This window comes from Hyperolius riggenbachi, chromosome 2 (genome assembly GCF_040937935.1).
Source record: "Hyperolius riggenbachi isolate aHypRig1 chromosome 2, aHypRig1.pri, whole genome shotgun sequence".
Lineage (NCBI taxonomy): Eukaryota > Metazoa > Chordata > Amphibia > Anura > Hyperoliidae > Hyperolius > Hyperolius riggenbachi.
Genome location: NC_090647.1, coordinates 158920422 through 158945584, shown reverse-complemented (window position 1 = coordinate 158945584; position 25163 = coordinate 158920422). Strand labels below are relative to the sequence as shown.

At 44.1% G+C, this 25163-nt stretch overlaps 1 protein-coding gene across 5 annotated transcripts in view; it reads right to left on the bottom strand.

The window, feature by feature from the left end:
- Positions 1–1123: 1123 nt before the first annotated feature.
- Positions 1124–25163, bottom strand: part of ERICH6B (glutamate rich 6B) — a 241941-nt gene continuing 217901 nt past the window's right edge. For 3 of the 5 annotated variants that reach the window (XM_068267754.1, XM_068267755.1, XM_068267756.1), the window contains exons 14-15: positions 13751–13979; positions 1124–2987 (exon numbers count right to left, since the gene is read on the bottom strand). In XM_068267754.1, the coding sequence (XP_068123855.1) occupies positions 2616–2987; positions 13751–13979 (601 nt within the window). In that variant the 3' untranslated portion in view covers positions 1124–2615. The remainder of the gene's footprint in view (positions 2988–13750; positions 13980–25163) is intronic. The other 2 variants (XM_068267757.1, XM_068267758.1) reach the window with 2 other exon arrangements.

Sequence of the window (25163 nt, the reverse complement as noted above, 5' to 3'; positions counted from 1 at the left end):
AAGCGTGCGGTCGGCAAGTGGTTAAGAAGTTACCTCTCTTATTAATTAAACTACGTTTAACTTTTTTTCTATTAATTTATTATTTTTATTAAGGGGCATCTGTGTATGCTTCTTTGTAAGATTGTGTGGCAGGTCATCTTTATCAAGACATCAGAGGGCAAATATAATGGAGGATACCTTAACTAACACACACACACACACACACACACACACACACACACACACACACACACACACACACACACACACACACACACACACACACACACACACACACACACACACACACACACACACACACACACACACACACACACACACACACACACACACACACACACACACACACACACACACACACACACACACACACACACACACACACACACACACACTTTTAGCCTATAAATGGGGCAAAATCTATGACTGGTCAATTGGTTGAGCACCCGATGTGCTGTCATAACCCCCTTCACTCCCCTTGCAGAGCAAGCATTGGTGTGTGCTGCAGTATGTATTGCTACCTGTGCTCGCTTGTCTTGTTTCCTCTAATGTTCCAGGCAGCTTTCTGAGTTCACTAGAGCTCCAGGCTCACTGTCATGTGACTGCAGTAAGCCTGGAGCTCTTGTGGCCAGATCGGAAAGCTGCTGGGAACTTTAAAGGAAGCAAGCCAGAGCAACGACAGATAGCATAGGTAAACATGCTTTACATGTATACTTGCTGAAGCACGCTCCACAGAGTAATTTGTTCTGTGGAGTGTGTGCCTTCTGCCAGCCCCCTGCAAGCCTCCCTGTGCCTGTACCGTCTATGAATGATCCTCCGATCCCTCGCCGCGGCTCAGTTTCGTTACCACTGACTTGCAAGTTGATGGCCACTGCGCGGCCGAGGCTGCATGCGACCTTGTTTATGCTCCCGTCGCTGGGAGCATCCTGCGGGGGCGCACTGTGCCTGTGCAGGACACTCCTGGCGATGGGAACAAGACGTGGCCGGCCTCCTCTGGATGGAACAAGTCAGAAAAACAGCCCTCCAGCCTCATATCTGAGGGTTTACTTATGTTAGTGTGATCTCATCTGCATGTGTTCTAATAATTTCCTGAACTGGACTGAGTGAAAAAATACAGCACTCATTTGGGAGGTGATTAGCTCTTTACCATAGCACAGGAAAGGACCGAAGAGCTTGCCAGAAAAATGTATTCTCAAATACATGTGTTTACCTTTTTGTCTTTGTAATATAATAATATTCACTGCTTACCATCCAGATGTGTGAATGCTGAATCTACTTGACAGTACATTAAATACCAGTAGTTCAGACAAACTCATTAAAACACACTGTTATTAGCAACTACCAAGCACAGCCATCTGCTGTCCTGTACTGAAATAAAAAAAAACTCACTATATTCAATTATTCCCATGCTTAACAATATATAAATGCCATGGATGCAGTTAAATCAGAAGAATTCTGTGTTTCTGCTGCCCCTCCCCAGCTTTCAACATTTAAACCAGAATAACAACTTGGGTACTCAGAGGGAAAGAGTTTGTCAAATTGCACACATAGTGCAGTGCGATTTCCTGCAACATGAGCCTGCCGCCGCTGCAAAATCGCACTGCACCATTTCCTATTTCATACACCCCGCATCAGACTAAGCTGACGGTTATTTGCATAGCTCTGCCCCCACTCAGTGACGTGCTCCCTGCTGGCGTACGAGAGGAATCGGCTCGGGAGACTTGGGCACAGGATACAGCTGGAATGGCTTATCCTGCTCCTGCACAAGTCCCGGCCGTGTTAAATACTATTCTCAATCCAGGTGGCCATGGATAGTGGGGAATGAAATAATACGGCTTCCAGCAATTGCTGGAGGCCGAATTATAGTGTTTTAAAAGTAACTTCAGCTCCGTTTTCTGACGGCGCCAAAGTTACTCCCTGTGCGCTGCTATAGCTGTAATTCCTATTATGGCCTATGGTGGCGCCAGCTGCGCCCAAGTCTCCTGCTCTAGATTCGGCGTGTTCGCCCTGCTGGACAAGAAGTACGCCGGTGGGTTTCTGAGGATATGCGCTGCAATGCCACCGCAACAAGCAATTGACTCCAATGCAATCACATGCTGAGCTGTACCGCTCAGCAATACACTGGAGAATCTGCGTCGTCTGAAGAACTTCTGTCACACCGTGGGTACTGTGGCCAGTCTCATTGAGATTTATGGCCACTGGCGAGGGAGGGCGACGCAACGCCCCAGTGTGAAGGGGGCCTTCTTTGTGTCTCTGCTGATTCAATACATTTATCAACAGGTTGTCTAAAATGAAAACAAAAAATCTACTGAGGGCGCTTTTTAACACTTAATCAGTTGCTCTCAGTTAAAACGTAGAGAAAACTGAATTTCAAAGTAATGCCCATGTTTTCCTATGGCACCTTTCACACTTAACACATTTTAACTGAAATATTTGTCACAATGCAATGCTATGGAAAAACCACGTACCAACGCACACCAACTGATTAAGTGTAAAAGGGACCTTATGTATTACAATATACTGGTTAGTTTTAGCAAAATAATTAATGTGCATTAGAAAAAAAAATCAAATGCAATGAAGCCCGCTGTACACTAAGCAGATTGTCTCTTTATTTTCTACTTGTCACTGCCTCTTCCTGTCCCATTCTTCTTGCCGGTGACACTGTGGTCACGTTTCTGAAGCAATGTCCCATGAGCCTGCAGCTTTTTCTTGACACTGGTCACACTTTGCGGTACACATTTATTTCTCTTCACCTCAGCAGAATCTGACTGTTTGCTAGCAAGTCTTGTTATATAGTCCAGGGATTTCTGTATTTGCTCTAAATAGTCTTGTGCTGTTTTGGTGGTACTGTGAGTATACTGAGAGATCCTTAACAAGTCTCTTATGTTGTTCAGAACCTTGAAGATTTGATGATGCTTTGAGCAGAGGTAGCACTCTGTATCACTAGTCCATGGCATTATCTGAGAAAGACTCTCTGGCTCTTTTAACTGCAACACAAGAGAATATAATCATAGCATCTGAAGTGATGTATACTATTCTGCAGATTTCCTGGATACATAAGTTTAAGAAAACCAAAAATTGTTTTTAGATACTTATCATAATTTTCTTTCCTAGTGCCTCCATGCCAGCTCATTTAACCACTTCACCACTGAGGGGTTTTACCCCAGAAACACCAGAGCAATTTTCACCTTTCAGCACTCCTTCCATTCATTTGTCTTTATTATTACTTATCACAATGAAATGAACTATATCTTGTTTTTTTCGCCACCAATTAAGCTTTCTTTAGGTGGGACATTATGCCAAGAATTATTTTATTCTAAATGTGTTTTAATGGGAAAATAGGAAAAAATGTGAGAAAAAATCATTATTTTTCATGTTTTGGCCATTATAGTTTTTAAATAATGCATGCTACTGTAATTAAAACCCATGAAATGTATTTGCCCATTTGTCCCGGTTATAAAACCGTTTAAATTATGTCCCTATCACAATGTTTGGCGCCAATATTTTATTTGGAAATAAAGGTGCATTTTTTTCAGTTTTGCATCCATCCCTAATTACAAGCTCATAGTTTATAAAGTAACAGTGTTATACCCTCTTGACATAAATATTTAAAAAGTTCAGTCCCTAAGGTAACTATTTGTTTTGTTTTTTTATTGTATTTTTTTTTTTAAATTACAAAAAAAAAAATAATAATTGGGGAGTGTGGGAGGTAATGAGTTAATTTAATGTGTAAAACTAATGTATTTGTATATGTAAAATGCTTTAGGGTGTAGTTTTACTATTTGGCCAGAAGATGGCCACAGTGATGTATTGTTCATGTGACCTGTAAGCGTCCAGAAGGACATTTACAGGAAGCACTATGAGGCTGGAAAAATCACAATGATCACGCTGTTTTTCATAGAAGCAGCAGATTATTGCGGGGGCTTAGATCAACGAACGGGAATGGATTTTCCTGTTCATTGATCTCCGGGCGAGCGGGTGGTGGCGGTAGCGTGGAAGGTATGGATTTCTCCGTCCCTTGGTTTTATAAGGATGGAAAAAGGGACGGAAATATCCGTGCCGCGGGGGGTAAAGTGGTTAACCTGCCTGGCGTTCTATTAGGATCGCCAGGCAGGCTGCGGGAGGGTTTTTTTTTAATAAAAAAAAAAAAAACTATTTCATGCAGCCAACTGAAAGTTGGCTGCATGAAAGCCCACTAGAGGGCGCTCCGGAGGCGTTCTTCCGATCGCCTCCGGCGCCCAGAATAAACAAGGAAGGCCGCAATGAGCAGCCTTCCTTGTTTTGCTTACATCGTCGCCATAGCGACGAGCGGAGTGACGTCATCGACGTCAGCCGACGTCCTGACGTCAGCCGCCTCCGATCCAGCCCTTAGCGCTGGCCGGAACTTTTTGTTCCGGCTACGCTGGGCTCAGGCGGCTGGGGGACCCTCTTTCGCCGCTGCTCGCGGTGGATCGCCGCAGAGCGGCGGCGATCAGGCAGCACACGCGGCTGGCAAAGTGCCGGCTGCGTGTGCTGCTTTTTATTTGAGCCAAATCGGCCCAGCAGGGCCTGAGCGGCAGGCTCCGGCGGTACTGGACGAGCTAAGCTCGTCCAGACCGCCCAGCAGGTTAAAGAACACCTGAACTGGGAGGGATACGGAGGCTACCATATGTATTTCCTTTTAAAGTTGCCTGGCTGTCCTGCTGATCCTGGCATTCCTGCCAAAATGTTTGATCAGCAGCAGGGAAGCAAACAGTCCTTCTCCTCCACCATGCATTCAGACAAGCCTGCCTAGCATTCTGGAAGATACTTATGATAACAATGTTGCCCTATCTTCTGAAAGACCACCATTGCCAGCAAATAAGAGGCTTGTCTACATACAGTACATGCACTGTTAAAGTGAAGTGAGATGAATATGAAGGCTGCCATATTTATTTAAATTTCCTGGCTGTCCTGCCTATCCTCTGCCTCTAATACTTTTAGCCATAGACCATGAACAAGCATGCAGGTCAAATGTTTCTGACTGAAGTCTGACACGATTAGCCACATGCTTGTGTCAGGTGAGTGATTTAGTTACCACTGTAGCCTAAAGATGGCCTGATAGATTTGCAGTAGATTCTACCATCAGATAGATTTCTGTAAGATGCCTGTCAGGTCCAATCTGACAGGAATCTATCTGATGTGTGCCACACACTAGGAACAGATTTCCAATAGATTTCAGAATGAAATCAATTGGAAAATTGATCTAAATGCATTATTGCACCAATAGATCCAATACAACTCTATGGGCCGTCGATCTGCTGCCAGCAGTAGATCGACCTAGATTTTTCATCCTGTCAGATAGATCAAATCGATCAAAATCGGCCGCAAATCGATCGATCGTACATCGATTTTCTAGCCGATTGATTTGCTCGAATCAATCAATTGCTGACATAGACCAAGCATGCGCCCCTCAAGAGATCAGCTGGACTGCCAAGCAACTGGCATTGTCAAAGCAAATCAATATGGCAGCCTCCATATACCTCTCCTCCCTTCAATGTCAGGACAAGCTCGCTTATAAATATTTTACCCCTTTTATAACCGCGTGTTTTTAACTAGCAGTTTGGCTGAAGCACTTGCATCCAAGGGTGGCTACTTGAGGCACCAGGAAAGGAGAATCACAGTAAAACAATCTGAAGTCTTCTGGATGCTTCATCATGCCAGCACAACTGGATATTGTCTAGCAATCAACAACGTAAATAAAGGGAAAATCACATTCTGTGCCCAAACACACACTTTTAACACTTATTAACAGTGAGAGCAGCCAAAACAGAAGAGGGACTCGAATGGCTGCTACATCTGATAATAATCACATCAGTAGGCCAACCTGCTGCTTTGCCAATTACTTCCAATAAAACCTTGGCATGAACCACACAGGATGAAATCATACCTCTGGTTGAATGCAGTTCCTGTCATTTGATATTTTTCTACAGTACACAGGAGTAAAATAACCTAGTCCATACCTGAGTAAAGCATGAACTTTTGGCAGAAATTCTGGAAGTGGTCTTAATCACTTCACCACTAAGGGTTTTTTTCCCTCATGGACCAGAGCAATTTTCACCTTTCAGCACTCCTCCCATTCATTCATGCCACTGTGGATAAAACCCACACATTTTATTTTCCCATTTGTCCTGGTTATTAGTGGCTGGATGGTGTAATGGTTAAGGGCTCTGCCTCTGACACAGGAGACCAGGGTTTAAATCTCGGCTTCGCCTGTTCAGTAAGCCAGCACCTATTCAGTAGGAGACCTTAGGCAAGTCTCCCTAACACTGCTACTGCCTATAGAGCGCGTCCTAGTGGCTGCAGCTCTGGCGCTTTCAGTCCGCCAGGAGAAAAGCGCGATATGAGTGTTCTGTGTTTGTTTCTTTGTTTATTACAAAGTTTAAAATATGTCCCTAGTATGGCGACAATATTTTATTTGGAAATAAAGGTGTATTTTTTAAGTTTTGCATCTGTCACTAATTACAAGCCCTTGTTTGCAAAAATAACAGAAATATACCCTCATGACATGCATATTAAAAAAGTCGCATCCTGTAACGATCGGTGTAACACAGAGAGGGTCTGATTACCGGTGATCTGCAGTATCACCGAGAATACAGATATATACCCGATTATTGATGATCTGCAGTATCATCGATAATCAGATATATCTCTAACCTCTGGACACCTGGGTAATAAGAGTGTTTGGTGCAACAGAATACTTTGAGGACTACACCTGAGGAGCAGGTGCCCAGCAGTAAGGAGTACTGCACAGTAACACGTTCCTTCCGCAAGCCTGAGACTCTCCCGAGGGAGGGGTCAGGCTAGGAGTAGGAAGGACAGAGTGTGAGTGACACCAAGGAAGGGTGTCACACCCAGGTCTGTGAGCTATCTCTTGACTGAGAGGCACAGACTAACCAGCAAGCTCATGGTGACCCAGAACTCATTGGGGTGTGTAAGGGACTACAATGGTCCTAAAAGCCCCCTTACTAAGATGTTAAGAAAAACAAAAGTTTGCTTTCCTAAAACAGAAAGAATTTGCGATAATTCAGGTTGGAGTGAGCTCGAGATGTCTCCCAGGCACCACTGCTGAATATATGCAAATTAACCATTGTACCCTTAGAAGCTAAACACACCTCCAGAACCGCTGGAATGCAATGATGTGTCAGCTTGTTAATATGTACAGAGCCATAATAATCCAACATGCATACAGACTGTTTCGGATTGTTTGATCCTCATCAGTGCATGGCATGGATTAATTTGGCTCTATGGAGTAGGGCTTGTAAATCCGAGAGGCACAGACTAACCAGCAAGCTTATGGTGACCCAGAACTCATTGGGGTGTGTAAGGGACTACAATGGTCCTAAAAGCCCCCTTACTAAGATGTTAAGAAAAACAAAAGTTTGCTTTCCTAAAACAGAAAGAATTTGCGATAATTCAGGTTGGAGTGAGCTCGAGATGTCTCCCAGGCACCACTGCTGAATATATGCAAATTAACCATTGTACCCTTAGAAGCTAAACACACCTCCAGAACCGCTGGAATGCAATGATGTGTCAGCTTGTTAATATGTACAGAGCCATAATAATCCAACATGCATACAGACTGTTTCGGATTGTTTGATCCTCATCAGTGCATGGCATGGATTAATTTGGCTCTATGGAGTAGGGCTTGTAAATCCGAGAGGCACAGACTAACCAGCAAGCTCATGGTGACCCAGAACTCATCGGGGTGTGTAAGGGAATGGTTAATTTGCATATATTCAGCAGTGGTGCCTGGGAGACATCTCGAGCTCACTCCAACCTGAATTATCGCAAATTCTTTCTGTTTTAGGAAAGCAAACTTTTGTTTTTCTTGACTGAGGAGATAGCTCTCAAGGTCGGGCAAGCCGGGTCGGCAACAAACAGACAGATCAGGGACAGAGACAGGAGACAGATGCGGAATCCTAAGACAAGCAGAGTTCGGCAACAGAGTATCTGATATAGCGAAGTACCTAATCAGAGATCAGAGGAGTAGTCAGGAAAGCAGAAGGTCATAACAAATAATCAACAATGCCTTGTCTGGGGTGTGAGCTCCTTGATCATCAACACCATGGAAACTGGTCTAAATAATAACACAGATAATATACAGTTTTCCCTAGACTGAGGTGTGAGGTCCTTGATCATCAACACCCAGGAACTGGTCTAGATATTAACACAGATAATATCACAGATACTGACAAGGTCTGAGTGCTACCACGTAGTGATCGCAACGCCAGACACCAGAGAAATGACCTGCACCCAGTATATATACACCAGCGCTCTCCAGAGCCTCCCATAAGTGCTGGACCAATGAAACCTGATAGAATTGTCAGCTGATCAGCTAGATCAGCTGACACCCTTCTGACTGCCATAAAGGCTCTGCCTCTCAGCGCGCGCGCGTCCTTCTGAACCTGTGTGGACTATCAGTCCCAGCCACACCAGACATGTGTTGTAATGCATCTGTTGGTTTGAACGCGGGGCCAGCCGCACCGCTGTCAGAGCATGCGGTGGTTTCCCCGCGTTCAGCCATACTGCTGGTGGTAAGCCCATGCATGCAAACCGCCGCGTCGGACGCGGAATCCGCCGCCTTGTTCACTGGGCATGCGGCGGTTTCTCTGCGCTCCGTCAGGCTAGTGGATGCAGGCCCATGCGCGCAAGCTGCCATGTTGAACACGGAATCAGCCGCCTTACTCTGAATACTCGCAGCGGCTTTTCCGCGTTTTCTCACACATCCTTGTACTAACGAGTGGTGATGGGAGCGTGCGCAGTGAGGTATGTATATCTATGCCCCTGGAACCATTAATAGCCACCAGCGGGGCATAGATATACTGTCTCTGCTTTAGTAAGTAAGTTAAAATCACTCTGTCTTGAAACAGATAGTAGAAAAGGAGCTCCTGGTCTCAGCATACTCTGCAAGCTGAGGTAAGTGCAATTAGCAGATACGTGCCTGTGCACTGCAATTGTAACTTTGTCTAGTAAATCATGCCCATAGTTCCTTACCTACTGAGACGCTAACTCATTTTGAGTCACTCCAATTAAGGTGGCCATACATCTGTCAATTTTGTGGCTGAATGACCATCTAATTCGATAATTATCAAATTGGATGAAAATCTGTGCTGCAACAAGCATGTCCAATTGACAATTCAAATGTATTGATCGAGCAAGCTGGGAGATCTTGGGCCAACATGGTCGATCAAGTGTTCTCTCTAGTGGAGGAATAGTCTCTGTTTCTGTATCTTGCTCTTCGCATCCCATAAAGTAGCATAAAATCAGCAAAAGCACCCTTTTTCCTTAACAGATGCATTTACAACAGCAACTACCCTACCACCTGCAGTGTATTTCATGTAGTCACATGAGCAATGTTTTGAGGAATAATGACTAGAATCACACAGCTAATATCTTCTAGCGTGTTAAAAAAAAATTAGCTGGTAAACCAAATCCACCACAATGTCCACATGTCATCTAGTCTCATCCACCTCTCTTCCTGCTCCTGTTTCTCTCTGCCAGTATTTCCATTGGTTACCAATCACCCAAGCATCCAGTTTAAACTTCTCACCCTACCATACAAAGCTCTACACAAGTTGTCACCTCCATACATTTACTTATTAATCTCCAGATACCATCCCACCGGAACCTTCACTCCTCCCTGGAGACCCTCTTGTCCTCCAGCTTGGTCACCGCCTCTCACTCCTGCATCCAGGGCTTTTCACGAGTCTCCCCTCTACCTTGGAACTCTCTCCCACAGCCTGTCCATCATGCTCCCAGTCTGCAAGCCTTCAAAAGTATTCTCAAAACATATCTTTTCAGACAAGCCTATAATTTGCTCTGCGGTTGCAGTTCTCACTGCCTTAACCACCAACTCCTGTGTATTTTCCTTCCCTAGTGTTTCCTCCCATCTAGCCTCTAGATTGTAAGCTTGCAAGGTCAGGGACCTCCTCCTATTGTTTCGTATTTTGCTTTAATCTATCATATGATTGTGTACCAACGTTAGTGGTATCTCAACCACACATCAATGATGTATGTGTTGCTGGATGTCATGATTGAACAGTGTTTTTAACGTCTCTACTGTCGTTATGCTTCCCAATATTTGGTTTGTACTGCGCTACGGAAGATGTCGGATTGCACCTTGACAGGATTGGATTGATCCATTTGCAGAAATTTGCATACAAAATCTTGCATCAATTCTGAATTATTTGCGTCTCACTGACCACTCCAATTCCAATTCAATAGTTGCAGTCTCGTTACTAACCTCCTGAATCCATTGTCTTTTTGTTACTTTTGTCCTCACCAAAAGTTTAGATGTTGCTTCTTATTTTTCTTTTTTTTTTTTTAAAGTCAGACCACCTATGCATATGCCAGAAGACTCCAGCTTTCCTTCTCCCTTTGTGTGACAATTCTGCGCTATCAACAAATTGAAATTTGTTTGTGATTTCTTGATGGTTTTTTGTAACACCTTTTCGAGGTCTTACATGAAACTTCACTTATTTTATTTTCTCTTACATTATGAAGTTGTTTTAGACTGTTATTTAATGTGTTCATAACAACTCCATATTTTATTCATGTACTTCTTTATTCTTCAAATAAAACGAGTTTTAAAGGAGTCAAACAAGGTCAGATATGACATTTTAAAGTTGTCAATTTAAAAACAAAAGGCTACCTACAGGGGCATAGTAATATGTCCCTAACCTTATATCTGTTTGTTCTTCCTCTCTGTGGTCACCAGAAACGTGCACTTAAATGGAGTGAGGGAGCTCATGGTGAGTGGTACAAGATGAACAAAGTGTGGAGATTTGGGGGAATCAGTGAACACACACAAATGTGTATAGCATGGGGTTTATATGTCTCCTTTGTCCTGTATGTTGTGTGAGTGTACAGTGCCACATGCTTGGCAGAGGTAAAAGAGATGGCATTGCACTGGTGTTCTTTAGCTTGGATGCACTATCAAAACTTTGCTTGCGGATTCCAGGATTTGAACTTAGTCGTGTTGCAGTCTATATGCCAATTTTACCACCATGCCTGCACTACTGGTTTCATAAAACAGGAATCTGTTGGGTCCCAGTAGGTCCCAATGTAGCTGGAGACTCTCTCTCTTCTCTCTCTCGCTCTCTCTCTCTCTCTCTCTCTCTCTCTCTCTCTCTCTCTCTCTCTCTCTCTCTCTCTCTCTCTCTCTCTCTCTCTCTCTCTCATATTGTGGCATCCTACCGGGGTTAGTTTGAAGCACTATCTGTCCCAAGAGTGTTAAAGGGGCACTATTGCGTATGAAGAGGTTTGTAATTTATTAAATGAATCACGTGTAAAAGGTACTAGAATTAAAAAAAACAAAGTGGCAAGTGAAAAGTAAATGTTACATTACCCACAGCTGCAGCTGGCAAGATGTCTGCAGAGAAGTTACGGACAGAGCTGCAGGGCAACCTGCTCAACTGTGGAAGTACAACTAGAGGAGCTTCTGTTCTGGGTAGGATTTTTTTCTTTCTGTGAGGATAAGGTAGGAACCTTGGTACATTCCTACCTTGCACAGTTGGCGATGTGGCTTTTGCTAGCTACACTGTTCTTACCACAGCGTAGCATCTCTGAGGTCCCCCGCAGTTTCTCGGGCTCTACCGAACACACCTCCTGTGGACTCTACTGCCCATGACAGGGCTATGAGAAAAAAATCCTGCCTGGATTTGCAGCTGCTCTAGTTGTCCCCCTGCAGGTGAGTGAGCTGCCCTGCAGCTCTGTCAGTACCTTCTCTTGGTGTAATTTGCCTTCTTAAAACAGAAGGAAACTTGCAATAATTCAGCTAAAAGTGAACATTTGTGGTTACCCACAATGCACCACTAGTGAATATGCAGATTATCTCTTCTCTGCCATTTTTACTGTCATAATAAAGCTTCTCTGCCGTCTTGCCTGCTGCAGCTATGGCTAATGCAACTTTGTTTTACTTTGGCTTGCCATTTTTTGAACACTTGGACATCTTACATATAATTACATTGCTTAACCACTTGAGGACTGCGGTGTGATTCTTTCCGGATTTTAGGGTCTAAAAGCGATGCAAATTTTTTGCATCCTTTCAGACCGTAAAACCCGGAAAAAAATCATGCTGCCAGGGAGATCTGCAGCAGCCCAGCAATCACTCACCTCCCTGGCACCAGCGCTGCAGTTATGCCTACATCCTCCGGTGGCGCTGCAACTCTAAAGTGAAAATTGTCGGCATGACGATAGCCGGCAATCTCACCAGCAGGAAGCAGAGCCCCGGAGGAGAGGAAGAAGAACGGCGGCCAATGTCGGGATCCCCCAGGAGGTATGTAAAACCGCCCGCTGCATGCTATACTCTGCACACACCCTCCGGTGGCTACCCCAAGCAGAGGTCAGGATTACAGCTCTTAGCTGCGGTTTTCCACCCTGACCCTAGCTCGGGATTACCGCCAAGGAGGTTACACCCCCCAGTGACCAGGACGTTTTTTGATAAATGGGCCACTGCAGCTTTAAGGACTCTCTGCAGGGCTGCACAACTCAGCACACAAGTGTACCCCCCCCCCCTTTTCTCCCCACCAACAGAGCTCTCTGTTGGTGGGACCTGATCGCTCCCCAGATGTTTGTTTTTTTTATAAATATTTATTAGATTCTTTTTTAAATAAATGTAACAATTTTTTTCATTTATTTTATATCCCCCCCCCCCTCCCCCCCCACCATCCAATCAGCGTGATCGGCTGTCATAGGCTTCAGCCTATGACAGCGTATCACTTTTGAGACACGGCTGTCCCCAGTACAACGCTGCTGTAGATCACAGTGCTTTACAATGTTAATAAATGGCTAATAGTCTCCGAGCGGCGACTGGGAGACAGAAAGCATTAGCATGCGCAATCTCCTGCAATCCCCGCCCGCAGCCATTCACGCCAATCGGAGTGGAGTGGTCCTGGGGTTGCCGCCACATTCACGCAAATTGGCGTGGAGTGGTCGGCAAGGGGTTAAACAAACTAAACACCTCTTAGTTTACAATAGTGCCCCTCTACAGATATGAACTCCTAATATTTTGATAGGCTATTGTGCTGTATGCTTGCATATTACATTATGCATGTTATGGAGGCAGAGTTAGTTCCAAGGGATCCTCTACGTGGCATATGTTGACGACGCAAAATAATGCAATTTTTTGGAAAACTAAAACCTATACTTTAAATTTAACTCTTCGAGTAGCTGTGGTTCCTGGATGGCTGGTCTACAGTGAATATTTGCATGGGAGTGTGCAAAGGGTTAACTGATTTTACCAGTTGGGAGTAAGGTAGGGCAGCATTGTGAAACCTACATTGCTAAGGAGCTGACCTGAGAAAACACCAAAGTAGTCACGGGTATATCTGTAAAATAATGTTTGTTAAAATACTGGAACTTTATAATGATACTTTGATAGGATTGTTTATTACTTTGGGAAAATGGAAATATGCTCTAAAGCCAGAAACCCACTAGGAGCGATTTTCTGAGCGATTTGCGATTTGAAAACTCTTGCTAATGTAATGCTATGGGTGTGATCCCACTTGAGAGATGTGATTTTTATAAAAGTCCCTCATAGCATTGCATTAGCAAGAGCTTTTTCAAATCACTAGCAATTAGAAATCACTCCTAGTGGGTTTCTGGCCTAAGTTCACTTTAGGTGACCTTTAAATGTGTGCACTTTTTTTAAATGATTCTTATTTTAAATAAATATAATTTCTATGGTGCATTACATATTATTCTCTTTCAAATATTCATTCTTACTCACAATGAGCTTAGATCCAACATTGAATGCTATTTTCTTCTTCCCCATTGTGAAAGTCAAATAGATTTTATCCTGGGTTAATATTTTCACTTCAGTGTTGGAATTGAACTTCAATGTTATTGGCTGAAAGGGGGGAGCGTGTACGTGACGGCTGAAATCCCACCATGCCCACTGCTTCTCCAGAGCTCCGTTCTCATCAAAGTAAGAGCCTCCACAAGGATCCAGCACCGTCCTTTAGAAGAAGAAATTCAATGAATGCAGGCAACAAAGAACATATCCGTAACATAATTTAAGGAAACTGGAACAGCACATTATCATTGTTGAGACTATCAAAGAGAATTATTTTTCTTATTACAAAACATGACGCTGTGCATAGTGATTTAGCATGACCACATCCCATGAATTCTGTACAGATTATCATTAACTTCAGCACTACCTAACCTTGCAGAAAAGTCACTTCCAGCTATATCGTATAGCAGCCTCATGGCTTAGTGCCTGGTGCTGTTGCCCTCAGCACTAGAGCTCATGCCTTGGCTCCAGGCAAGATGCTACCTGCAGGTAGTTTGTACTTCCAATGTTTGAATAAGCTTCCTCTGTGTGCTTTCAACAGATCCCAAAAAACATGGTTACTTAGCTACAAATATTGACCTTAGTATAATAGATTATGAGCACCTTTAAGGGACTGAAAGTTTGATCAATAGTTCAATGCACTGTAAGTTGTGGTGTAATATGCAAGTGCTATATAAACAAAAATAAAAAAGGGACAGTTTACTGTTTCTATGACATGTACAGTAATTACATGGTCATGTGTTGTTAGCGCTCCAAGGGACAAAGTTACTAAAAATGTCTCCAGTAGAGATGTCATAGAGTCATAGCAACTGAGAGGCAAATAATTATGTATTGTATGTAAATGTAATACTTTTGCCTGGGTCATATCACACCACATAAAGACTTGGTGAAAGCCTGGTGAAAGAGCTGTTGAGCAGTTTCAGTCGCATGCACACACCCATAGAAAGATGCTTTTGTAGTAAATTCAGAACAAGCTGGATTTATTAGAAAAACTTCCCATTGCAAGTGCATAGCTATTATTGCAATTCTCTGTAATGTCTCAACATTTTCACCAATTTTCACTATGCTCTTTTCACTATGTTTGTTACTAAGCAGTACCCGTACAACTCATTTAAAATGTTCCTTATTGCCTCCTGAAGCATGGGTAAATGAAAAGCAATTGCCCTGTTGTGTATGTCTGATGATATGCTATTGAACAAATAAAAAAGAAAGTATAGCTTATTCTACCAAGATATTCTAAAATGGTCAGAAAACATTTACTGCCACCTTTAGAAAAGATTATAAATACTTAGATTAGAGTGACTTTTTAAACCAGCTGTTTTCTTTAATTACTATCACACTTGTCATCAATCATGCATTAAGTCGTTCAGCCTTTTTTAACCACTTGACCACTGACGGGTTTTACCCCTTTAGGACCAGAGCAATTTTCACCTGACAGCGCTCCTCCCTTTCTTTCGCCAATAACTTCATCACAACTAATCACGACAACATGATCTATATCTTGGTTTTTTTCGCCACCGCTTAGGCTTTCTTTGGGAGGTACATTATGCTGAGAATTATTTAATTCTAATCACATTTTAATTGGAATAATAAGAAAAAAAATTGTAAAAAATTTATTATTTCTCAGTTTTCAGCCATTAGGGCCCTTTTCCACTTGCAATCACTAACGTTCACGCTGAAGGCTAGCGATTGCTGAATCGCAATTACCGCCGATTCCCCGACGTTCGCGGCCGCGATTTTGCTATGCTATGCACTGCATAGCAAAATCGCGGCAAAAGTCGCTCCGCGGCGCGATCGCGATCAAGTAAAAAACGAATCGCGGTAGTAGAAATTACCTACCGCGATTCCTATGTTAAAAAGCAAACCGTAGCGATTGTAAAATCGCTAGCGGTTTGCGTTTTTGCGATTCAGGCAGCGCAAACGCGCTGGTGGAAAAGGGCCCTCATAGTGTTAAAATAAAACATTCTATTGTGAATAAAATCCACACATTTTATTTGCCCATTTGTCCCGGTTATTGCAACATTTAAAATTTTTCCCTATTACAATGAATGGGGCTAATATTTTATTTGGAAATAAGGGTGCATTTTTTTCAGTTTTGCATCCATCACTATTTATAAGCCCGCAAATTAAAAAATAACAGTAATATACCCCCTTGACATAATTATTAAAAAAGTTCAGTCCCTAAGGTAACTATGTATGTAATTTTTTTTAACTACTTTTGCCTGTTGGATGTTGCTATTACGTCCAAAAGGCTGCATCTTCACTGCTGCGCGCCCAATCGTGCACACTCCTGGCACAGGAGTGTGCTGAGAGCATGTCCGCTCATTAGCCCGGTGATCAATGAATCAATGATCAAAGTCCCCTTTAGAAAGACCAACGGGCTTCTTTTAGAAGCCCCGATCTTTCTAAAGAAAAAAAAAGTTTCCCGTCCTTCCTTCACTTCCTGTAAGCGAGAGAGCTCACTTACAGGACTAAAAAATGTTTTTTGACTGTGGCCATCTTGTGGCCAAATAGTAAAACTACATCTACATACATTTTTTTTTTACATTACATTTAAAATTAACTGTTTACCCCCACACTCCAAAAAATACCCAAATACATTATTTTATAAAATAAAAAATTACAATAAAAAAACAAACAAAACATAAATAGTTACCTACGGGTCTGAACTTTTTAAATATGCATGTGAAGAGGGAATATTACTATAATTTTTTTTAAATTATAAGCTTGTAAATAGTGATGGATGCAAAACTGTACAAATGCACCTTTATTTCCAAATAAAATATTGGCGCCATAGATTATGATAGGGACATAACTTAACCTCTTCCTGACCGCCTAACGCTGATAGGCGTCGGGAAGGTGGCAACCCCAAAGGTGTCAAGAGTGGTGGGCGGAGATTAGCGGGAATCACATGCGCATCCCTGCTTGAGTGGTCTGCCATTTGTGTGCTAAGTTGTTTGGCTCTGCATCAAGCTTATAATGCTGCAGAGCACCGAATTGTAAAAAAAAATAGCGTAGTCACTGTGGTGGGGGTAGCTTGTAGTCCTCAAGTGGTTAAATTGTGTAATAACCAGGACAAATGGGCAAATAAAATATGTGGGCTTTAATTATGGTAGCATGTATTATTTTAAAGCTATAATGGCTGAAAACTGCGAAATAATGATTTTTTTTGATTTTTTTCTTAATATTCCCCTTAAAAAGGCATTTAGAAAAAATAATTCTTAGCAAAATGTACCACCCAACGAAAGCCTAATTATTGGCAGTAAAAGCAACGCGTAAAAATGTATGTATTAATGTTCCTGTACTAGCGGGAATGCGTAAAAATGTACGCAATGCGGCCCGCCGACCTCGAGGTTGGCATGCTGCCAGCGGGGGACTGGAGCAGCAGTGAGTGACTACGAGGGCACAAGATGGCTGCATGGGGCTGGTAGAAGCCCCAGGTAAGTTAAACTCATTTTTCTATTTTGCTTGGACCTTCCCTTTAAGGACGGGAATCGGAAATAATGCGAGGCAGTGTAACTGTAATAGATCGCGGAAAAGCCGCCGCGTGTACTGGCAGCAAGGCGGCTGATTCCGCGTCCAGCGCGGCGGTTTGCATGCAGCAGCGTGCGTCTGGTGTGGCTGGGTCTGTTAGTTCACACAGGTTGAGGAATATGCGCACGCGCGCGCTGAGAGGCAGAACCTTTTTGACAATCGAGGAGGGATCAGCTGACCAGGTTGGTCAGCTGACCTCAGAGCAAGTGACTATTGGTTGATCGGTGATGGGTGGCGCCGGAGAGCGCCGCTCTATATATAGTTACTGCTGGTCAGTCTCAGGTTGTCTGCCGTTGCGAACACCTACGTGAAAGCACTCAGACCATAGTCAGATCCCACAGTGTGTTAGAACCGGGAGGACCTGGGAATTCACACTGAGCCAGATTACTTCTGTGTTATCATTTTGTTATACTTCAGACTAGTTCCAGGGTGTTGAGACCACGGACCTCACACCCAAGACTAGGGATTCTGTGTTAGCATTGTGTTATACTTCAGACTAGTTCCAACTTCCAGGGTGTTGAGACCACGGACCTCACACCCAAGACTAGGGATTCTGTGTTATCATTGTGTTATACTTCAGACTAGTTCCAGGGTGTTGAGACCACGGACCTCACACCCAAGACTAGGGATACTGTGTACCATCATATTATACTTCAGACTAGTTCCAGGGTGTTGAGACCACGGACCTCACACCCAAGACTAGGCATTGTTTGATATCTGTTATGACCTATTGCATTTCTGACTATCCCTCTGCTTTCTGATTCGGTACCTACGCATATCTGATTACCTGTTGCCAACCCTGCCTGTCCTTGGTTACAGAATCAGCCATCTGTCTCTGTACCTTATCTGCCCGTGTGTTGCCGACCTGGCTTGCCCGACCTTGAGAGCTATCTCTCTCCATTGAGAGATTAGTCTCCAGACCTGCTCGTGACACCCACCTTCCAGGTGTCACTCAGCCACAGGTCCTTCCTGCTTTTCAGCCTGGGGCTCCACCCCTTTGGATGTCTCGGGCTGCTAGAAGGTTTTTGCACTTCCCAGAGGTATTTCCCATACTGCCAAGGACCACCTGCTCCTCGGGTGGTCCCGCTCAAAGTCATTACTGTTGCACCAAACACTCACACTATATAGGTGTCCAGAGGTTAGTTATACTTGGATTATTGGTGATTCTGCAGATCATCAATAATCAGGTATATATCTGTATTCTTGTTGATACTGCAGATCACCAATAATCAGATTCTCTCTGTGTGCTGACACCGATCGTTACAGTAACAACCGGAAGATACAATGACGCAGGCATTTCCATTCATTACTGTTACCGGTGGTAACCCTGCACCCATTGACTAATTTTCGCGTCCCTGGGACTTCAAATTACGTTTTTCAGGACATGATTATACTGCACCAGGTGCAGTAAGTAGTTAAACTACACATACTTTTGTTGTTTGCCATCAATGTGTGTCCCTCACCAAACGTGCCAGAGAGAGCAAATAAAAATGTGTAAAAAAAAAAATGAAAATAACGTTAGATATGCATGTTAAAGAGAACCCGAGGTGTGTTTAAAGAATGTTATCTGCATACAGAGGCTGGATCTGCCTATACAGCCCAGCCTCTGTTGCTATCCCAAACCCCACTAAGGTCCCCCTGCACTCAGCAATCCCTCATAAATCACAGCCGTGCTGTGAGGCTGTGTTTACATCTGTAGTGTCAGTCTCAGCTGCTCCCCCACCTCCTGCATAGCTCCGGTCCCTGCCCCCATCCCTTCCCTCCAATCAGCAGGGAGGGAAGGGATGCAGGCGGGGACTGGAGTTCTGCAGGAGGCGGGGAGAGCAGCAGACTGACACTATAGAGGTAAACACAGCCAGCTCTGACAAGCTGTTTGTCAGCAGCGTGGCTGTGATTTATGAGGGATTGCAGAGTGCAGGGGGACCTTAGGGGGGTTTGGGATAGCAACAGATGCTGGGCTGTATAGGCAGATCCAGCCTCTGTATGCAGATAATATTCTTCAAACCCACCTCGGGTTCTCTTTAAGGGCAAAGGCTATAGGTTCAGAATCAGCAAATTTGGGTGCAGCCATAGGCTGCAATGTTAATTGCTACTATAGCAGCCCTCAGTGGACAATTCGTGAGCTGGAAATGGCCAAAGTATGGAAAATTGTGGCAAGGGTATAGTGGGGAAAGAAGATGATATTAGTGGACAGATAGCGGCAGGGGTGGGTGATTGGGCACATGAGGTTTGGCTATTATGAGCAGGCCAAAGTAACAGCTGAAAGGTGTAGAAGCCTTATTGAAAGCTACAGAAATCACCTATACCATAGGTCTGTATAGATTAGCAATGAAGTATTAGGTTAAGACTCCAAACATTTCCATATATGCTGTTTTCATTTATGTTATTATTTGATATATTCTGTTGAATCAAAACTCTAAAGCAAAGTCTTATTTTTGTTGAATAATAGTGCCAATTACTTTTGTCAGTTTAGGTACAACTGAGTTCTATTTTTTGTTCAGTGAGTGGCACTGAAAAATGTATACATTGAAAGTCATTAGAAGTTCACCTCTAAGCCCCGTACACACACTAAATAAAACTTTCCTGAGATCTCCTCTGCTGACAATCTTGTGTGTGTTCAGTGGCGCCCCACTGCTCTCCTTTCTCACACCACACACTGTGTGTCATCGCCGCAAATCGCCCAGATAAGCAAACGCGTCGCCTGCACCATTTCCAGGTGATTTCCCGGCAATCGCGTTTCAGTGCTATAGAAGCGCTAAACGTGATCACCTAAAAATCGCCAAGTGTGAACAGTGGTTTTTTTTGGCATTAACCACCAAAAATCGCCAAAGCGAAACACTAGCAAAAGCGCTAGCATTTTGCTAACAGCAAGTGTGAATGGGCCCCTAGTGTTGGTCTGAATGAAGGCAGTTTATCTGTGGCGGTAAGGGGCTGAGCATTCAGAGCACAGAAGCATTAATAGTATGCACCTCTTAAGTGGAGGTTGCAGAGACTGAAGCCGTATCATTAGTAATGCGAGGGAGGTTTCCTTATCCAGTAGGGTCAAGCTGAGATAAATGTGTTGTGCAGCTCCTATTCCTGGCAGCGTTTATGCAGGGCTTGCCATTAGGAAATCTATTAGAAGGATGGCGTACATGGGGAACACCACACAGTTGGCATCAGACTACAGATGAACGCAGGTATCCAATTTAACAATGTAATTGGCTTCACTTGAAAGATTCAATTACCTTTAAATTACCCTTCCAGTTTAAATTCTTTAAAGTAGTCATTCCTATGCCATGGCATTGGTAAGTTTTTTTTCTCATTTAGAGTTTTACTTTCCGATGGTATCATCATGGCTTAGATACTATACAAGGTTAAAAAATGCAGAACAGTTTTCTGCTTATTATCATCATCTATAGCTATATGTCCAAAAGGCACAATGGTCACTTCTATGTTAATTTATGAGAACAGAAGAGAAGGATTGCAGAATGGGGGCTAAATGGTTACTTTAGCAATCTTGCCTTGCAGATCAGATCTCACTAATGGTGCCCATATACGGTACAATAAAAAGTTAGATTTTTGCCATTTATTTGACCTAAAGTTTGAATCGAAAATAATCTTTTTTTTTCGATCAAGAAAAATCCAGTTGGACATGTTGGAAAAATCTTTATATTTGATCTAACGGAATGATCGAACGAAATGATCTAATAAAAAAAAATTAAAAAAAATTACCATGTATGGGCACCATAAGGGACTTTGTATGCATGGAGTGTGTAATCCCCATACTTGCATGGGTTAACTCTAGGTATTTCAGTTTCCACCCACAATCCATAAACACACACAGGTAGGTGAGCCAGTGACTGAGCAAATCATGTTTGTAATAAGTATGCCAGGCAATGTGTGCTTTTGGAGACAGATGTCATTCTTATGTACTTTGTAAAGTTCTTCCTAGTAGCCAGTGCTAGATAAATGCTGGGAAAAAAGCACAGATATAAGTTACTATAGTAAAATTAGATGCATGGTTTATTTATAGCTCTCATGACAATATTGTACTATTATTGTACTATTTATTGTACAGTGCTGCGTAATATGTTGGTGCTATATAAATCTAATAATAATAATAGTAACTTAACCACTTTACCCCCGCCTGTACGGATTTCTCCGTCCCTTTTTCCATCCTTTAACCCCCAGGGACGGAGAAATCCGTACTTTCCGCGTTCCCGCCGCTGTCCGCGCTCCCGCTCGTAAACACGCCGCCCGCCGCTAGTAAACACGCCGCCGCCCGCTCGCCCAGAGATCAACGAACGGGAAAATCCATTCCCGTTCGTTGATCTTAGCCCCGCAATGATCCGCTGCTCTCCGATGGGCAGCGCGATCATTGTGAGAAAAATCAAACACTTACAGCCTCCTTATACTTTCTCCAAGCTTCCGGAAGGACGCTTGGAGGTCGCATTAAAGCAAAAAGTTACTGTGGCCATCTTGTGGTCAAATAGTAAACTACACCCTACACATTTTTCACATACAAATAAATTACTTTTACACAAAAAATTAACTCATTACCTCCCACACTCCCAATGTTTTTTTTTTGTAATACATTTTTTTTTTAAAAATGTACAATAAAAAAAAATACATAAATAGTTACCTTAGGGACTGAACTTTTTAAATATTTATGTCAGGAGGGTATAACACTGTTACTTTATAAACTATGGGCTTGTAATTAGGGATGGACGCAAAACTGAAAAAAATGCACCTTTATTTCCAAATAAAATATTGGCGCCAAACATTGTGATAGGGACATAATTTAAATGGTTTTATAACCGGGACAAAAGGGCAAATACATTTCATGGGTTTTAATTACAGTAGCATGCATTATTTAAAAACTATAATGGCCGAAAACTGAAAAATAATTAATTTTTTCCCACATTTTTTCCTATTTTCCCATTAAAACACATTTAGAATAAAATAATTCTTGGCATAATGTCCCACCTAAAGAAAGCCTAATTGGTGGTGGAAAAAAACAAGATATAGATCGTTTAATTGTGATAAGTAATGATAAAGTTATAGACGAATGAATGGAAGGAGCGCTGAAAGGTGAAAATTGCTCTGGTGGTCAGGGGGTAAACCCCCTCAGTGGTGAAGTGGTTAACCACCCTGGCGTTCTATTAAGATCGCCAGGGCAGCTGCATGAGGGTTTTTTTTAAATAAAAAAAAAAATATTTCATGCAGCCAACTGAAAGTTGGCTGCATGAAAGCCCACTAGATGGCGCTCCGGAGGCGTTCTTCCGATCGCCTCCGGCGCCCAGAATAAACAAGGAAGGCCGCGATGAGCGGCCTTCCTTGTTTTGCTTAGATCGTCGCCATAGCGACGAGCGGAGTGACGTCATGGACGTCAGCCGACGTCCTGACGTCTGCCGCCTCCGATCCAGCCCTTAGCGCTGGCCGGAACTATTTGTTCCGGCTGCGCAGGGCTCAGGCGGCTGGGGGGACCCTCTTTCGCCGCTGCTCGCGGCGGATCGCCGCAGAGCGGCGGCGATCGGGCAGCACACGCGGCTGGCAAAGTGCCGGCTGCGTGTGCTGCTCTTTATTTCATGTAAATCGGCCCAGCAGGGCCTGAGCGGCACCCTCTGGCGGTAATGGACGAGCTGAGCTCGTCCATACCGCTAAGGTGGTTAAGCTAGGTGCACACGCTACATGACATTTGGCTGATGCGGCTGTTTGGGATTTTCTGGCTGAGTATTGTTCAGGTTTCCCTTAAAGTGGACCTGAACTGAACTTGCACAGGATAGAAGGAAAACCTAGAGAAATGCACCCTGTAGGTATTTAGAGAGTTTAGACTGTCTGATTCCCCCTCATCTGTGTCAAATCACAAGTTGTAATTTGATCACTCGGCTGTGTCAGCTGACTGCCACAGCAGATAAGCTTATTTGAAAGCACAGGATGTTGACAATATGTCTGCTTCCATGAAAGCAGGAAATAAACAAACTACAGATTTTCTGCAGGATTTGTATCAGCTGTAACAAATGTTATCTTTAACCACTTGAGGACCCAGGGGCGCCTCTAGCCATTTTGTCACTCCAGGCGAGAAAACCTATGGCGCCTCCCCTAACCCCCCCTCCCCCATGAAAATAATCATAATGCGGCAGTGTTTCACCAGCAAATACATGTACTGCGGAAGTGTTTCACCAGAAAATAATCGTATTGCAGCAGCGTTTCACCAGAATATAATCGTAATACGGCAATGTTTCACCAGAAAAATAATCATAATGCGGCAGCGTTTCATCAGAAATGACACTTATTGCAGCAGCGTTTCAACAGAAAATACACATAGGCAGGGCTCCACTTTCATGAGGCAAAAAGGGGGACAGAACGAGGCACAGGGGGATTGAATAAGGCACACAGAGCAACATAAGAAGGGTCAGAAGAAGTCACAAAGGAGTACAGAAGGAGGCACAAAGGGGACAAAAGAAGGCACAATGGGCAACAAAAGGAGGCACAATGGGGGACAGAATAAGACACAAAGGAAGACAGAAGGAGGCACAGGAGGGCGGAAGGAGGTACACAAAGGGGCAGTGGGCAGTACAAGGGGACAGAAGAAGGCATGAGGGCCAGAAGGCGGCACAACAAATGACATGAGGACCAGAAGGAGGCACAGGGGGACTGAAGGAGGCACACGGGGACAGAAGGAGGCACAAAGGGGGACAGATTGAGGCACAGGAGGAAAGAAGGAGACACAGGGGGACTAAAGGAGGCACGCAGGGGAAAGGAGGAGGCACGATGGGGACAGAAAAAAGCACAAGGGGCAGAAGGAGGCACAGGGAAACAGTAGGAGGCACAAAGGGAAACAGAAACATGCACAAAGGGGAACAGAAGGATGCACAAAGGGGGACAGAAGGAGCTACAAAAGGGTGACAGAAGAAGGCAGAGGGGGATGTAAGAAGGCACAGGGAGACAGGAGGCAGAGGGGGACAGACAGAGCCACAGGGAGACAGAAGAAGGCACAAAGGGGCACAGAAGGAGGCACAGGGGGACAGAGGAAGACACAGGGGACAGAGGTGGCACATGGGGACTGAAGAGGCACATGGTGACAGACGGAGGCACATGAGCACAGAAGGAGGCAGAGTGGGACTGAAGGAGGAACAGGGGGTCAGAGATAGCACAAGGGAACAAACAAAGGCACAAGAGGACATAAGGAGGCACAGGGGGGCAGAAGGAGGCACAGGGGGACAGAAGGAGGCACAGGGGGACAGAAGGAGGCACAGGTGGCACAGGGGGACTGAAAGAGGCACATGGAGGCAAAAAGGGAGACAGGAGGCATAAAAAGAGACAGAAGGACAAACAGGGGGTCAAACATGGCACAAGGGACTGAAGGAGGCACAAAAGGGACAGAAGGAGGCACAAAGGGGGGGGGGGGAAGGATGTACAAGGCACAGAGGGACACAGTGGCAGCTGCCAGCAACTTACGCTAAGCAGATGCAGCAGAAACAAGTAATAGAACACCCGTGGAGGTGGGGCTTAGTCAGGGGGCGTGGCTTCATACAGGGGGCGTGGCTTAATCCAGCAACATGGCGCCCCCAGGACCAATGTCACTCCAGGCAATGGCCTGTACTGCCTATGCCTAGAGGCGCCCCTGTGAGGACCGCAGTGTTAAACCCCCTAAAGGACCAGCCCATTTTTCACAATAAGGACCACTGCAGCTTTAAGGCCAAGCTGCAGGGCCAACCAACTCAGCACACAAGTGACCCCCCCCCCTTTTCACCCCACCAACAGAGGTCTCTGTTGGTGGGTCTGATCCCCCCTCCTCCATGTTTATTTTTCTGTAAATATTTTTATC